At 45.3% G+C, this 14,444-nt stretch overlaps 1 protein-coding gene across 5 annotated transcripts in view; it reads right to left on the reverse strand.

The window, feature by feature from the left end:
• Positions 1-14,444, reverse strand: part of LOC144500011 (nectin-3-like) — a 196,905-nt gene that overhangs the window by 17,240 nt on the left and 165,221 nt on the right. For 4 of the 5 annotated variants that reach the window (XR_013498915.1, XM_078222756.1, XM_078222755.1 and 1 more), the window contains one exon: positions 12,241-12,286. The exons of the other annotated variant lie outside the window; for it this stretch is intronic. Coding sequence is in view for 3 of the 4 variants with exons in the window: in XM_078222756.1 (XP_078078882.1) it covers positions 12,241-12,286 (46 nt within the window). In the remaining variant the exon portion in view is untranslated. The remainder of the gene's footprint in view (positions 1-12,240; positions 12,287-14,444) is intronic. 5 annotated transcript variants of the gene reach the window in all.

Raw genomic sequence — 14,444 nt, forward strand, 5'->3', positions numbered from 1 at the left:
ACAAAATTGGATACTCTGGTCACCACCTGGACCATATGTGGAAAGATAAGCAATAACTTTGAGATGTTTTGATAAGATCACAAAGAATTCAAGGAGGTCTGGCATGACATTTGGGACAATGCGTAAATGTTCAGATGAGTTACCTGTGAAGTAACTAATAATGATGTGGAGATGCCGGCGTTAGACTGGGGTAAGCACAGTAAGAAGTCTCACAACACCAGGTTAAAGTCCAACAGGTTTATTTGGTAGCAAATACCATAAGCTTTCGGAGCAGAGCTCCTTCGTCAGATGGAGTGGATATCTGTTCTCAAACAGGGCACAGACACAGAAATCAAATTACAGAATACTGATTAGAATGCAAATCTCTACAGCCAGCCAGGTCTTAAATGTACAGACAATGTAGGTGGAGGGAGCATTCAACACAGGTTAAAGAGACAGGTTACACATCTCTTTAACCTGTGTTGAATGCTCCCTCCACCCACATTGTACATTTAAGACCTGGCTGGCTGTAGAGATTTGCATTCTAATCAGTATTCTGTAATTTGATTTCTGTGTCTGTGCCCTGTTTGAGAACAGATATCCACTCCATCTGACGAAGGAGCTCTGCTCCGAAAGCTTATGGTATTTGCTACCAAATAAACCTGTTGGACTTTAACCTGGTGTTGTGAGACTTCTTACTGAAGTAACTAATATGCAGAGAAACCAGATCAAAATGGGCCCATTCCAGGTACTTGCAATAATTGCATTGAAGAGGTCTCAGGCACGCACAATGCTTGACAAACAACATGGCTGGAAATGATTAATGGGGCCAGCAGAACAACTATTAAATGATCAGGCGTTGACACACACTCCATAGGGAAATCAATTTCAAAACAATTGGGATAGAATTAAACACACCGATACCTGTCAAAATGTAAACAGAATCATCTTTTAAGTTCATACATAATGGTATTTTGAAATGATATTGAGTGAAGTGATTTGAGCATGTCAGAGAAAGAATCATCAATCTAAGCCTAGATCATTCAGAGATCACATTCAAGAAAGTGATCAATAACAATAATGTGACAAGGGGGAATCTTACCCTACGACAACTGAAACCTTTTTATACATGAATTCAGCAGAAGCTAGGGAGAGTTGATTGGGAGCAGCTGATATCGGGCAAGTCCACATTTGATGTGGGAGTTGTCTAAAGACCTACTGATCAAAGTTCAGCACCAGCATGTTCTAGTAGGGAGGAAGAACAAAGTTGGCTAGATAAGGGACACTTGGATAACGGAGGAGGTTGTGAATTTAGTTAAAAGGAGAAAAGCAACATATGTAAGGTTCAGGAAGCTAAAAGTACATCCTAGCAAATCTTTTCTGCACTCTTTCTAGTTTAATAATATCCTTTCTCTAATAGGGTGACCAGAACTGTACACAACATTCCAAGTGTGGCCTTGCCAATGTCTTGTACAACTTCAACATCGAACATAGAACATAACAGCGCAGTACAGGCTCTTCAGCCCTCGATGTTGCGCCGAGCTGTGAAACCAATCTAAAGCCCATCTAACCTACACTATTCCAATATCAACCACCCTTTCCATCAAGATGTCCCAACTCCTGGATTCAATGTTCTGACCAATGAAACCAAGCATGCCGAATGCCTTCTTCACCACTCTGTCCATCTGTGACACCACTTTCAATGACTGAGTAAGTCCTGCCCTGGTTCGATCTACCAAAATGCATCACCTCGCATTTATCTAAATTAAACTCCATCTTTCATTCGTCAGCTCACTGACCCAATTCATCAAGATCCTGTTGCAATCTGAGATAACCTTCTTCACTGTCCACTATGCCACCAATCCTGCTGTCATCTGCAAACTTAGTACCCATGCCTTCTAAATTCTCATCCAAGTCATTAATATAAATGACAAATAACAGTGGACCCAACACCGATCCTTGAGGCACACCGCTGGTCATAGGCATCAGTTTGAAAAATAACCCTCTACAACCATCCTCTGTCTTCTGTCATCAAGTCAATTTTATATCCATTTGGCTACCTCACCCTGGATCCCGTGAGTTTTAATCTTATGCAACAACGTACCATGACCTTGTCAAAGGGGTAACCAAAAAGGTAGATGAGTCCATTAGACAACATCAACTGCACTGCCCTCATCTACCTTTTTGGTTACCCCTTCAAAACTCAAAAACTTCAAAAACAGGCGAGTCGCTAATGTTGTTCCTCTGTTCAAGAAAGGAAAAAGAGTATAATCCAAGAAATAGACCGGTGAGCTTTACATCGGTGGCTGGGAAGCTTTTGGAGAGGACTCCTAGGGATAGGATTTATGCGCATTTGGAAAAGCATTCATAGAACATAGAAAAGCTACAGCACAAACAGGCCCTTCGGCCCACAAGTTGCGCCGAACAATTTCCTTACCTTCTCGGCTCATCTATAACCCTCTATCTTACTAACCTCCATGAGCCTATCCAAAAGTCTCTTAAAAGACTCAATCGAATCCGCTTCCACCACCACTACCGGCAGCCGATTCCACGCACCCACCACCCTCTGAGTGAAAAACCTACCCCTAACATCTCCTCTGTACCTACTCCCCAGCACCCTAAACCTGTGGCCTCTTGTGACAACCATTTCAGCCCTGGGTAAAAGTCTCTGAGAATCCACTCTATCAATACCTCTCAACATCTTATACACCTCTATCAGGTCACCTCTCATCCTTCGCCTCTCCAAGGAGAATAGACCCAGCTCTCTCAACCTATCCTCATAAGGCATACCACTTAATCCCGGCAACATCCTCGTAAATCTCCTCTGCACCCGTTCTATGGCTTCCACATCCTTTCTGTAATGAGGCGACCAGAACTGGGCACAGTACTCCAGGTGGGGTCTGACCAGGGTACTATACAGCTGCAGCATTAATAAAATGACAAACAGCAGTGGCCCCAAAACAGATCCTTGCGGTACACCACTAGTAACTGAACTCCAGGATGAATATTTCCCATCAACCACCACCCTCTGTTTTCTTACAGCTAGCCAATTCCTGATCCAAACCCCTAAATCACCCTCAATCCCATGTGTCCGTATTTTCTGTAAAAGCTTACCATGGGGAACCTTATTAAACGCTTTGCTGAAATCCATATACACCACATCAACCGCTTTACCCTCATCCACCTCTTTGGTCACCTTCTCAAAGAACTCAATAAGGTTTGTGAGGCACGACCTACCCTTCACAAAACCGTGCTGACTATCACTAATCAAATTATTCCTTTCTAGGTGATTATAAATCCTATCTCTTATCCTATCCTATCCCCTTGGAAGAACCCTTAAGAGTATTGCTAGGCAGAGGGATCTGGGTGTACAGGTACACAGGTCACTGAACGTGACAACGCAGGTGGAGAAGGTAGAAAAGAAGGCATACGGCATGCTTGCCTTCATCGGCCGCGGCACTGAGTTTAAAAATTGGCAAGTCATGTTGCAGCTTTATAGAACTTTAATTAGGCCGCACTTGGAATACAGTGTTCAATTCTGGTCGCCACACTACCAGAAGGATGTGGAGGCTTTGTAGAGGGTACAGAAAAGATTTACCAGGATGTTGCCTGGTATGGAGGGCATTAGCTATGAGGAGAGGTTGGAGAAACTTGGTTTGTTCTCATTGGAACGACGGAAGTCTACAAAATTATGAGGAGCATGGACAGAGTGGATAGTCAGAAGCTTTTTCTCAGGGTGGAAGAGTCAACTACTAGGGGGCATAGGTTTAAGGTGCGAGGGGCAAGGTTTAAAGGAGATGTACAAGGTGGGTTTTTTTACACAGAGGGTGGTAGGTGCCTGGAACTCGCTGCCGGGGTAGGTAGTGGAAGCAGATACGATAGTGACTTTTAAGAGGCGTCTTGACAAATACATGAATAGGATGGGAATGGAGGGATATGGGTAGGGGGTTTTGGTTCATAGAACATAGAAAATAACTACAGCACAAACAGGCCCTTCGGCCCACAAGTTGTGCCGAACACATCCCTACCTTCTGGACCTACCTATAACCCTCCATCCTATTAAGCTCCATGTGCTCATCCAGGAGTCTCTTAAAAGACCCTATTGAGTTCGCCTCCACCACCACTGACGGCAGCCGATTCCACTCACCCACCATCCTGTGTGTGAAAAACTTACCCCTAACATCTCCCCTGTACCTACCCCCCAGCACCTTAAACCTGTGTCCTCTCGTAGCAGCCATTTCCACCCTGGGAAAAAGCCTCTGAGAGTCCACCCGATCTATGCCTCTCAACATCTTATACACCTCTATTAGGTCTCCTCTCATCCTGCGTCTCTCCATAGAACCATAGAAAATTACAGCTCAGAAACAGGCTTTTTGGCCCTTCTTGTCTGTGCCGAACCATTTTATGCCTAGTCCCACTGACCTGCACTTGGACCATATCCCTCCACACCCCTCTCCTCCATGAACCCGTCCAAGTTTTTCTTAAATGTTAAAAGTGACCCCGCATTTACCACTTTATCCGGCAGCTCATTCCACACTCCCACCACTCTCTGCGTGAAGAAGCTCCCACTAATATTCCCTTTAAACTTTTCTCCTTTCACCCTTAACCCATGCCCTCTGGTTTTTTCTCCCCTAGCCTCAGCGGAAAAAGCCTGCTTGCATTCACTCTATCTATACCCATCAAAATCTTATACACCTCTATCAAATCTCCCCTCAATCTTCTACGCTCCAGGGAATAAAGTCCCAACCTATTCAATCTCTCTCTGTAACTCAGCTTCTCAAGTCCCGGCAACATCCTTGTGAACCTTCTCTGCACTCTTTCAATCTTATTTACATCCTTCCTGTAACTAGGTGACCAAAACTGGACACAATACTCCAGATTCGGCCTCACCAATGCCTTATATAACCTTACCATAACACTCCAACTTTTATACTCGATACTCCGATTTATAAAGGCCAATGTATCAAAGGCACTCTTTACCACCCTATCCACCTGTGACGTCACTTTTAGGGAATTCTGTACCTGTATTCCCAGATCCCTCTGTTCAACTGCACTCTTCAGAGTCCTACCATTTACCCTGTATGTTCTTCTTTGGTTTGTCCTTCCAAAGTGCAATATCTCACACTTGTCTGCGTTAAATTCCATTTGCCATTTTTCAGCCCATTTTTCTAGTTGGTCCAAATCCCTCTGCAAGCTTTGAAAACCTTCCTCACCGTCCACTACACCTCCAATCTTTGTATCATCAGCAAACTTGCTGATCCAATTTACCACATTATCATCCAGATCATTGATATAGATGACAAACAACAATGGACCCAACACCGATCCCTGCGGCACACCACTAGTCACAGGCCTCCACTCAGAGAAGCAATCCTCCACAACCACTCTCTAGCTTCTTCCATTGAGCCAGTGTCTTATCCAATTTACTACCTCCCCATGTATACCTAGCGACTGAACCTTCCTAACTAACCTCCCATGAGGGACCTTGTCAAAGGCCTTGCTGAAATCCAGGTAGACAACATCCACCGCCTTCCCTTCATCCACTTTCCTGGTAACCTCCTCGAAAAACTCTAATAGATTGGTCAAACATGACCTACCACGCACAAAGCCATGTTGACTCTCCCTAATAAGTCCCTGTCTATCCAAATATTTGTAGATCCTATCCCTTATCACACCTTCCAATAACTTGCCCACCAACAACGTCAAACTTACTGGCCGATAATTTCCCGGATTTCTTTTGGAACCTTTTTTAAACAACGGAACAACATGAGCCACCCTCCAATCATCCGGCACCTCCCCCGTGAATACTGACATTTTAAATATGTCTGCCTGGGTCCCTGCAAGTTCAACACTAGCTTCCCTCAAGGTCCGTGGGAATACCCTGTCCGGTCCTGAGGATTTATCCACTCTGATTTGCCTCAAGACAGCGAACACCTCCTCCCCTTTAATCTATAAAGGTTCCATTGCCTCCCTATCTGTTTGCCCTATTTCCGTAGACTCCATGCCCGTTTCCTCAGTAAATACGGATGCAAAAAAAAACCCATTTAGTATCTCCCCCATCTCTTTTGGTTCCATACACAGTGTACCACTCTGGTCTTCAAGAGGACCAATTTTATCCCTCACTATCCTTTTGCTCCTAACATACCTATAGAAGCTCTTTGGATTTTCCTTCACTCTGTCTGCCAAAGCAACCTCATGTCTTCTTTTAGCCCTCCTGATTTCCCTCTTAAGTAGCTTCTTGCACTTTTTATACTCCTCGAGCATCTGATGTGTTCCTTGCTGCTTGTACGTTTCATACAACTCTCTCTTCCTCTTAATCAGTGTTACAATCTCCCTCGAGAACCAAGGTTCCTTATTCCTATTTACTTTGCCTTTAATCCTGACAGGAACATACAAACTCTGCACTCTCACAATTTCTCCTTTGAAGGCCTCCCACTTTCCATTTACATCCCTACCAGAGAACAGCCTGTGCCAATCCACACTTCCCAGATCCCTTCTCATTTCATCAAATTTAGCCTTTTTCCAGTTCAGAACTTCAACCCGAGGACCAGATCTATCCTTAGCCACGATCAGGTTGAAACTAATGGCATTATGATCACTGGATCCAAAGTGTTCCCTCACACTCACATCCATCACCTGCCCTAACTCATTTCCCAATAGGAGATCCAATATCGCATCCTCTCTAGTTGGCACCTCTATATACTGATGTAGAAAATTCTCCTGAACACATTTTACAAACTCTACTCCGTCTAAACCTTTAACAGTATGCGAGTCCCAATCTATGTGTGGAAATTTAAAATCCCCTACTATCACAACTTTGTGTTTCTTGCAGTTGCCAGCTATCTCTCCGCTGATTTGCTCCTCCAATTCTCGCTGACTATTGGGTGGTCTATAATACAAGCCCATTAATGTGGTCATACCTTTCCTGTTTCTCAGCTCCACCCATAGGGCCTCTGTAGACAAGCTCCCTAATCTATCCTGCCTGAGTACCGCTGTAACATTTTCCCTGACCAACAATGCCACCCCCCCACCTTTTATCCCTCTGCCTCTATCCCGCCTGAAACATTGGAACCCTGGAACATTGAGCTGCCAGTCCTGCCCCTCCTGTAGCCAAGTTTCACTAATGGCTATAATGTCATATTTCCACGTGTCTATCCACGCCTTCAGCTCATCTGCCTTCCCCACAATACTCCTGGCATTGAAATAGACACACCTCAAAAAATTATTTCCACCACACTCTACCCTTCCATTTGCGATTTTGCTTGAACTAACCTGTCTTTTTACCCCTGTTCCACTATCTGCTCTGGCACTCTGGTTCTCACCCCCCTGCAAATCTAGTTTAAACGCTCCCCAATAACACTAGCAAATCTCCCTGCAAGTATATTGGTCCCCTTGTAGTTTAGGTGTAACCCGTCTCTCTTGTACAGGTCCCACCTGCCCCAAAAGAGGTCCCAATGATCCAAGAATTGGAAACCCTGCCCCCTGCACCAGTTCCTCAGCCATGTGTTTATCCGCCCAAGCATCTTACTCCTGCCCTCACTGGCATGTGGCTCAGGTAGCAATCCTGAGATTACTACCCTCGCCAAGAAGAAAAGACCGAGCTCCCTCAGCCTATCCTCATAAGGCATGCCACTCAATCCAGACAAGATCCTTGTAAATCTCCTCTGCACCCTTTCAATCTTTTCCACATCCTTCCCATAGTGAGGCGACCAGTCGGGCAGCATGGTCGGTGCAGGCTTGGAGGGCCAAAGGGCCTGTTCCTGTGCTGTAATTTTCTTTGTCCTTTGTTGACACTCCCTTTACTATTTAACGTGCTCCCTTTAACCTCCATACTGTCCTCAACCTTCACTTGTCTCCCGGCTGCTTTGAGTCCCACCCCCCTGCCATACTAGTTTGAACCCTCCGAGTGGCTCGAGCCAATCTCCGGGCCAGGATATTAGTCCCCCTCCAGATTTAACCTGTCTCTCTTGAACAGGTCACCCCTGCCCCAGAAGAGATTCCAATGCCCCATAATTCTAAATCCTTGCCCCCTGCACCAGCTCTCAAGCCATGCATTCATCTGCCTAATCTTCCTATTCCTACTCTCACTAGCATGTGGCACTGGTGGTCCAGAAATTACTACCCTCAAGGTCCTGCACTTTAGCCTTCTGCCTCACTCAGGACCTCATCCCTTTTTCTTCCTATGTCGTTGGTACGAATGTGTACAACAAACCTCTGGCTGTTCACCCTCCATCTTAAGAATGTCTTGCAACCTGTTTTTGTTTCAGACTCCAGCATCCGCAGTATTTTGCTTTTATCTTAGGGCTATGGATGTCTGAATTTCAAAATAGGGCATTAAGGGAAATGACAGCAATAGGTGACCATCCCCCTTGAGGAATAAATTAGAAATCAATCACGTCTTAAAAGTCTGATGGCAACAGGGAAAAAGCTGCTCTTACAAATAACAAAGAACAGTACAACACAGGAACAGGCCCTTCGGCCCTCCAAACCTGCAGCGATTGTGTTGTCCTATCTAGACCACGTGCCGTATCCCTCTATTTCCATCTGTTCATGTGTCTTTCAGATAAGTCTTAATGTCGCTAACGTGTCTCAACCACCTCACTTGGCAATGCATTCTAGGCCCTCACCACCCTCTGTGTAAAAAACTTCCCCCGCACATCTCTATTGAATCTTTCCCCCCTTACCGTGAACTTGTGCCCCCTTGTAATAGTCATTTCTGCCATGGGAAAAAGTATCCAACTGTTCACCCTGTCTATGCCCCTCATAATTTTATAAACTTCGATCAGGTCGCCCCTCTGCTTCCATCTTTCCAGGGAGAACAATCCCAGTTTATCTATGCATAGCTAATACTCTCCATATCAGGCAATATCCTGGTAAACCTTTTCTGTACTCTCTCCAAAACCTCCACGTCCTTCTGGTAGTGGTGACTAGAATTGGACACAGTATTTCAAATGTGGCCTAACCAACATTTTATATAACTAGCAATTTGCCAACTTTTATACTCGATGCCATGTCCAATGAAGGCAAGCATGCCATATGCTTTTTTCACCATCTTTTCCACCTGTGCTGCCACTTCTGGGGATCTTCTAGGGACACACAGATCTCTCTGTGTGTCTATACTCCTGATGGTTCTGACCTTTATTTTAGACCTCCCACCTCAATTGGATCTACCAAAATGCATCACTGCTTGTGTCAGTTTGATATAAGAACATAAGAACTAGGAACAGGAGTAGGCCAACTGGCCCCTCGAGTCTGCTCCGCCATTTAATAAGATAGAACATAGAACATAGAAAAAATACAGCACAAACAGGCCCTTTGGCCCACAAGTTGCGCTGGTCATGTCCCTACCTACCTAGGCTTACATATAGGCTTATCTATAACTCTCAATCCTATTAAGTTCCATGTACTCATCCAGAAGTCTCTTAAAAGACCCTATCGAGTTTGCCTCCTCCACCACTGACGTCAGCCGATTCCACTCACCCACCTCCCTCTGAATGAAAAACTTAACCCTGACATCTCCTCTGTACCTACTCCCCAGCACCTTAAACCTGTGTCCTCTCGTAGCAGCCATTTCAGCCCTGGGAAAAAGCCTCCGAGAATCCACCCGATCTATCCCTCTCAACATCTTGTACACCTCTATCAGGTCACCTCTCATCCTACGTCTCTCCAAGGAGAAAAGACCGAGCTCCCTCAACCTATCCTCATGAGGCATGCCAACCAATCCAGGCAACATCCTTGTAAATCTTCTCTGCACCCTTTCAATAATCTCCACATCCCTCCTGCAATGAGGCGACCAGAACTGAGCACAGTACTCCAAGTGGGGTCTGACGAGGGTCTTATAAAGCTGCATCATTATCTCCTGACTCCTGAACTCAATCCCTCGATTGATGAAGGTCAGCACACCATACGCCTTCTTAACCACCTCTTCTACCTGCGAGGCCGATTTAAGAGTCCTATGGATCCGGACCCCAAGGTCCTTCTGATCCTCTACACTGCTAAGAGTCTTATCCTTGACATTATACTCCTTCATCCCATTTGACCTGCCAAAATGGACCACTACACATTTATCCGGGTTGAAGTCCATCTGCCACTTCTCCGCCCAGTCTTGCATCCTATCTATGTCACGCTGCAGCTTCTGACATCCCTCCAACCTATCCACAACACCACCAACCTTCGTGTCGTCGGCAAACTTACCAACCCATCCCTCCACTTCCTCATCCAGGTCATTTATGAAAATGACAAACAGCAAGGGTCCCAAAACAGATCCTTGGGGCACTCCACTGGTGACCGACCTCCATTCAGAAGAAGACCCATCTACAACCACTCTCTGCCTCCTGCAGGCAAGCAAGTTCTGGATCTACAAGGCAACAGCCCCTTGGATCCCATGCCTTCTCACTTTCTTGAGAAGTCTTGCATTGGGGACCTTATCGTCGATGTGTTTAGTCACATTTTCAAAGAACTCCACCAGGCTCGTAAGGCACGATTTGCCTTTGACAAAGCCGTGCTGAGTATTCTTGAGCATAGTAGTCTCTTCCCTCGCCTCCCACAGTAACCTGGGGTACATCCCATCCGGTCCTGGCGACTTATCTATCTTGATGCTCTTAAAAAATTCCAACATATCCTCTTTCTTAATGTCCACAAACTCAATCTTTTCAGTCCACCTCAATCTTGTAGTACAACCACCCAGGTCTTTTTCCACCATGAATACCGAGATAAAATATTAATTAAGCACCTCTGCTATTTCTTCCAGTTCTGTACAGACTTTCTCACCTTCACATTTTATAGGTCCTATTCCTTCACATCTCATCCTTTTACTCTTCACATATTTATAGAACGCCTTAGGGTTCTCCTTAATCTTATCTGCCAAGGCCTTCTCGTGACCCCTTCTGGCTCTTCTAATTTCTTTCTTAAGTCCCTTCCTACAAGCCGCATACTCATCTAGATCCTTATCATCGCCTAGCTCTCTGAACCTTTTGTACGCTTTCCTTTTCTTTTTGACTAGGTTCAGTGCAGCTTTTGTGCACCACGGTTCCTGTAACCCACCAAAACATCCGTCTCATCGGAACGTTGTCATGCAGAACTCCAGACAAACATTCCTTGAAAATCTGCCACCTTACTTCGGTACTTTTCTGATTACTGATGAGAATGCGAATCTCTACAGCCAACCAGTTCTTAAAGATCCAGCTGGATAGCTATAGAGATTCGCATTCTAATCAGTATTCTGCAACTTGGTTTTGTGTCTCTGTATGCCCTGTTTGAGAGCAGATATCCACTCCATCTGATGAAGGAGCAGTGCTCCGAAAGCTAATGGCATTTGCTACCAAATAAACCTGTTGGACTTTAACCTGGTGTTGTTAAAACTCTTACTGTGTTTACCCCAGTCCAACGCCGGCATCTCCACATCATGACTTGTTTTCTTTAGAGCAGAGCAGGCTGAGGGGGAAACATGATTGAGGTTCTAAAAGATTATAAGGGGTATGGACAGGATGAATAGGGAGCAGCTGTTCCCCTTGGTTGAGGGGTCAATCACGAGGGGGCAGACTTTTAGGATAAGGGGCAGGAAATTCAGAGGGGATTTGAGAATAAAACCTTTTGCATTCGGAGGGTGGTGGGAATCTGGAATGCTCTGGCTGGGAAGATAGTGGAGGCTGGAAACCGTACCGCCTTTAAAAATATTTGTATGAGCACTTGAAATATCAAAATATTTAAGGATATGGGACAAGCGCAGGAAAATGGGATTAGTGCGCCTTTAGTGGTAGTTATTGTTCAGTGCAGACTCTATGGGCTGAAGGGCTTTTTCAGCGCTGTATGACTCTACAGCAGCTCAAACCTCACAGGGTAATTGTAATAACAATCACTAAAGTTATTTGATCAGATGATCTGGTGTCAAGTGATCAACCATCATGTAACTAGATGTCACGATCAGTTAGCATGCAGTCAGAATATCACAAAGTTTCAAAAATGCCTACAATCAAGTTCGCTAGCCCAAGTCAACATTAAGAGCATTCAAATGGTTATTGGATAAACATATGGATGATATTGGAATAGTGTAGGTTAGATGGGCTTTAGATTGGTTTCACTGGTCGGCGCAACATCGAGGGCCGAAGGGCCTGTACTGCGCTGTAATGTTCTATGTTCTAAGTCAAAATGCTAATAGCTTTGGAAGTGTCCATGAAATCTCACATTTTCTGATATACTCAACAGTAATGTGTTTAAAAGGACATACATCTTAAATATATTTGATTAGCTTTTTGTTTTTACCTCAACACTTTCTCTTTGTTGGTGCTGTAAAGGTTCTCGAAGCATCCTAGTAGGAAAAAATGCAGATATAATAAATTATATAAAGTGTTGGTCGTTCAGAATGGAACAGCAGTCCTTCAATATTGTCATGTCTTGAATGTGAAGCAACAGAGAGTTCACACAAATACTGTGAAAATAGATTACAAAATTCCTATTCAATGAATGGAGCCATAGAGGATTACAGCATGGAAACAGGCCCACTGGCCCAACTTATCCATGCTGCCCAGTTTTTAACCATTAAGCTAGTCCTAATTGCCCGTATTTCGCCCATATCCCTCAGTACCAATCCTACACATGTAACTGTCTAAATGCTTTTTAGAAGATAAAATCGTACCCGCCTCTACTGCTACCTCATTCCAGGCACTCACCGTCCTGTGTGTGAAAAAATTGCCCCTCTGGACACTTTTGTATCTCTCTCCTCTCACCTTAAACCTATGCCCTCTAGCTTTAGACTCCCCTATCTTTGGGAAAAGATATTGACTATCTTGCTGATCAATGCCCCTCATTATTTTATAGACCTCTGTAAGATCACCCTGAAGTCTCCTACGCTCCAGAGAAAAAAGTCCCAGTCTATCCAGCCTCTCCTTATAACTCAAACCATCAAGTCCCGGTGGCATCCTAGTAAATCTTTTCTGCACTCTTTCTAATTTAACTATATCCTTTCTATAATAGGGTGACCAGAACTGTACACTGTATTTCAAGTGTGGCCTTACCAATCTCTTGTACAACTTCAACAAGACGTCCCAACTCCTGTATTCAATGTTCTGACTAATGAAACCAAGCATGCCGAATGCCTTCTTCACCACTCTGTCCACCTGTGACTTCATTTTCAACAAGCTATGAACCTGCACCCCTAGATCTCTTTGTTCTATAACTCTTCCCAACGTCCTACCATTAGCTGAGTAGCTCTCCCCAACACCCTACCATTAACTGAGTAAGTCCTGCCCTGATTCAATCTACTAAAACGCTTCACCTCACATTTATCTATATTAAACTCCATCTGCCATTCATCGGCCCACTGGCCCAATTGATCAAGATCCCTTTGCAATCCCAGATAACCTTCTTCACTGTCCACTGTGCCATTAATCTTGGTGTCATTGTGTGGTGAACCATTGTTGGTTCCCACCAGGTAGTGCTGAGCCAGGGTCTGGCCAGTACTATGAGTCTGTATATATGTTACTGTTGGGGTTAGGGTTGGGCTGTTCTACATGTTACTGTTGGGGTTAGGGTTGGGCTGTTCTACCTGTAATATAGTTCTTATGGTACATCCCAGTCGGGCTCCGCCTCCTGGGAGAGGTATAAAGGTCACTGCTCTGTCTGGGACCCTTTAGTCTGGGATCGTGTATTATATATGGTAGCTCTATTGTTGTAGTCAATAAAAGCCTTTATTTCCCCGAGTACCTCTAGCCTCGTGAGTTATATCGCGCATCAATTTTATTGACTACAATTGAACTCTCTTCGTTGAAAAAAAAACGACACAGAGAACATCGAGCAAATGCTTAAACCCGAACGCTTACGTTGGACCCACGTGCGGCGGGCGCCTCGAACACCTTCGACCACTGGTTGAAATGCTTTCAGGATTACCTCGAAGCCTCCGCAGCGGTCACCACCGACGCCGACAGACTCCAGGTCCTCCACGCAAGGGTAAGCGACGCTATATATTTAGCGATCCGTGGGGCCACTGACTACAAAGGGGCCCTCGAGCTTCTTAAGAAGCGCTACATTAAACCGCCGAATGAGATGCATGCTCGATATCTCTTAGCCACTCGACGGCGGCAGCCCGGCGAAACGACGGAACAGTACGCGTGCGAGCTCCTACAGCTAGCCAGAGGCTGTAACTGCAAAGCGGTGTCGGCAGACCAGAACATGAACGACCTCGCTCGAGATGCATTTGTGGCGGGAATTGGCTCGTCTTACATCCGCCTTCGGCTGTTGGAGCAAGGTAATCTCGATCTCACTAAGTCCATAGAGCTAGCGGATGCGCTAGAAACGGCCTCCAAAAGTCTGGCGATGTACCCCGACGACCACGTGGAGACAGCGTGGCAGGGGCAGTCACAGACCCCACTTCATTCAGCGGGACCGAAAAACTGCGTGATTGCGTTCCCACCCTCGGGCCTGACGACGGCAGCAACTCCAGGCGGCCCGCGGTGTTACTTCTGTAGGGG

The sequence above is a fragment of the Mustelus asterias genome, chromosome 10 (assembly GCF_964213995.1).
Source record: "Mustelus asterias chromosome 10, sMusAst1.hap1.1, whole genome shotgun sequence".
In the NCBI taxonomy this organism is placed as follows: domain Eukaryota; kingdom Metazoa; phylum Chordata; class Chondrichthyes; order Carcharhiniformes; family Triakidae; genus Mustelus; species Mustelus asterias.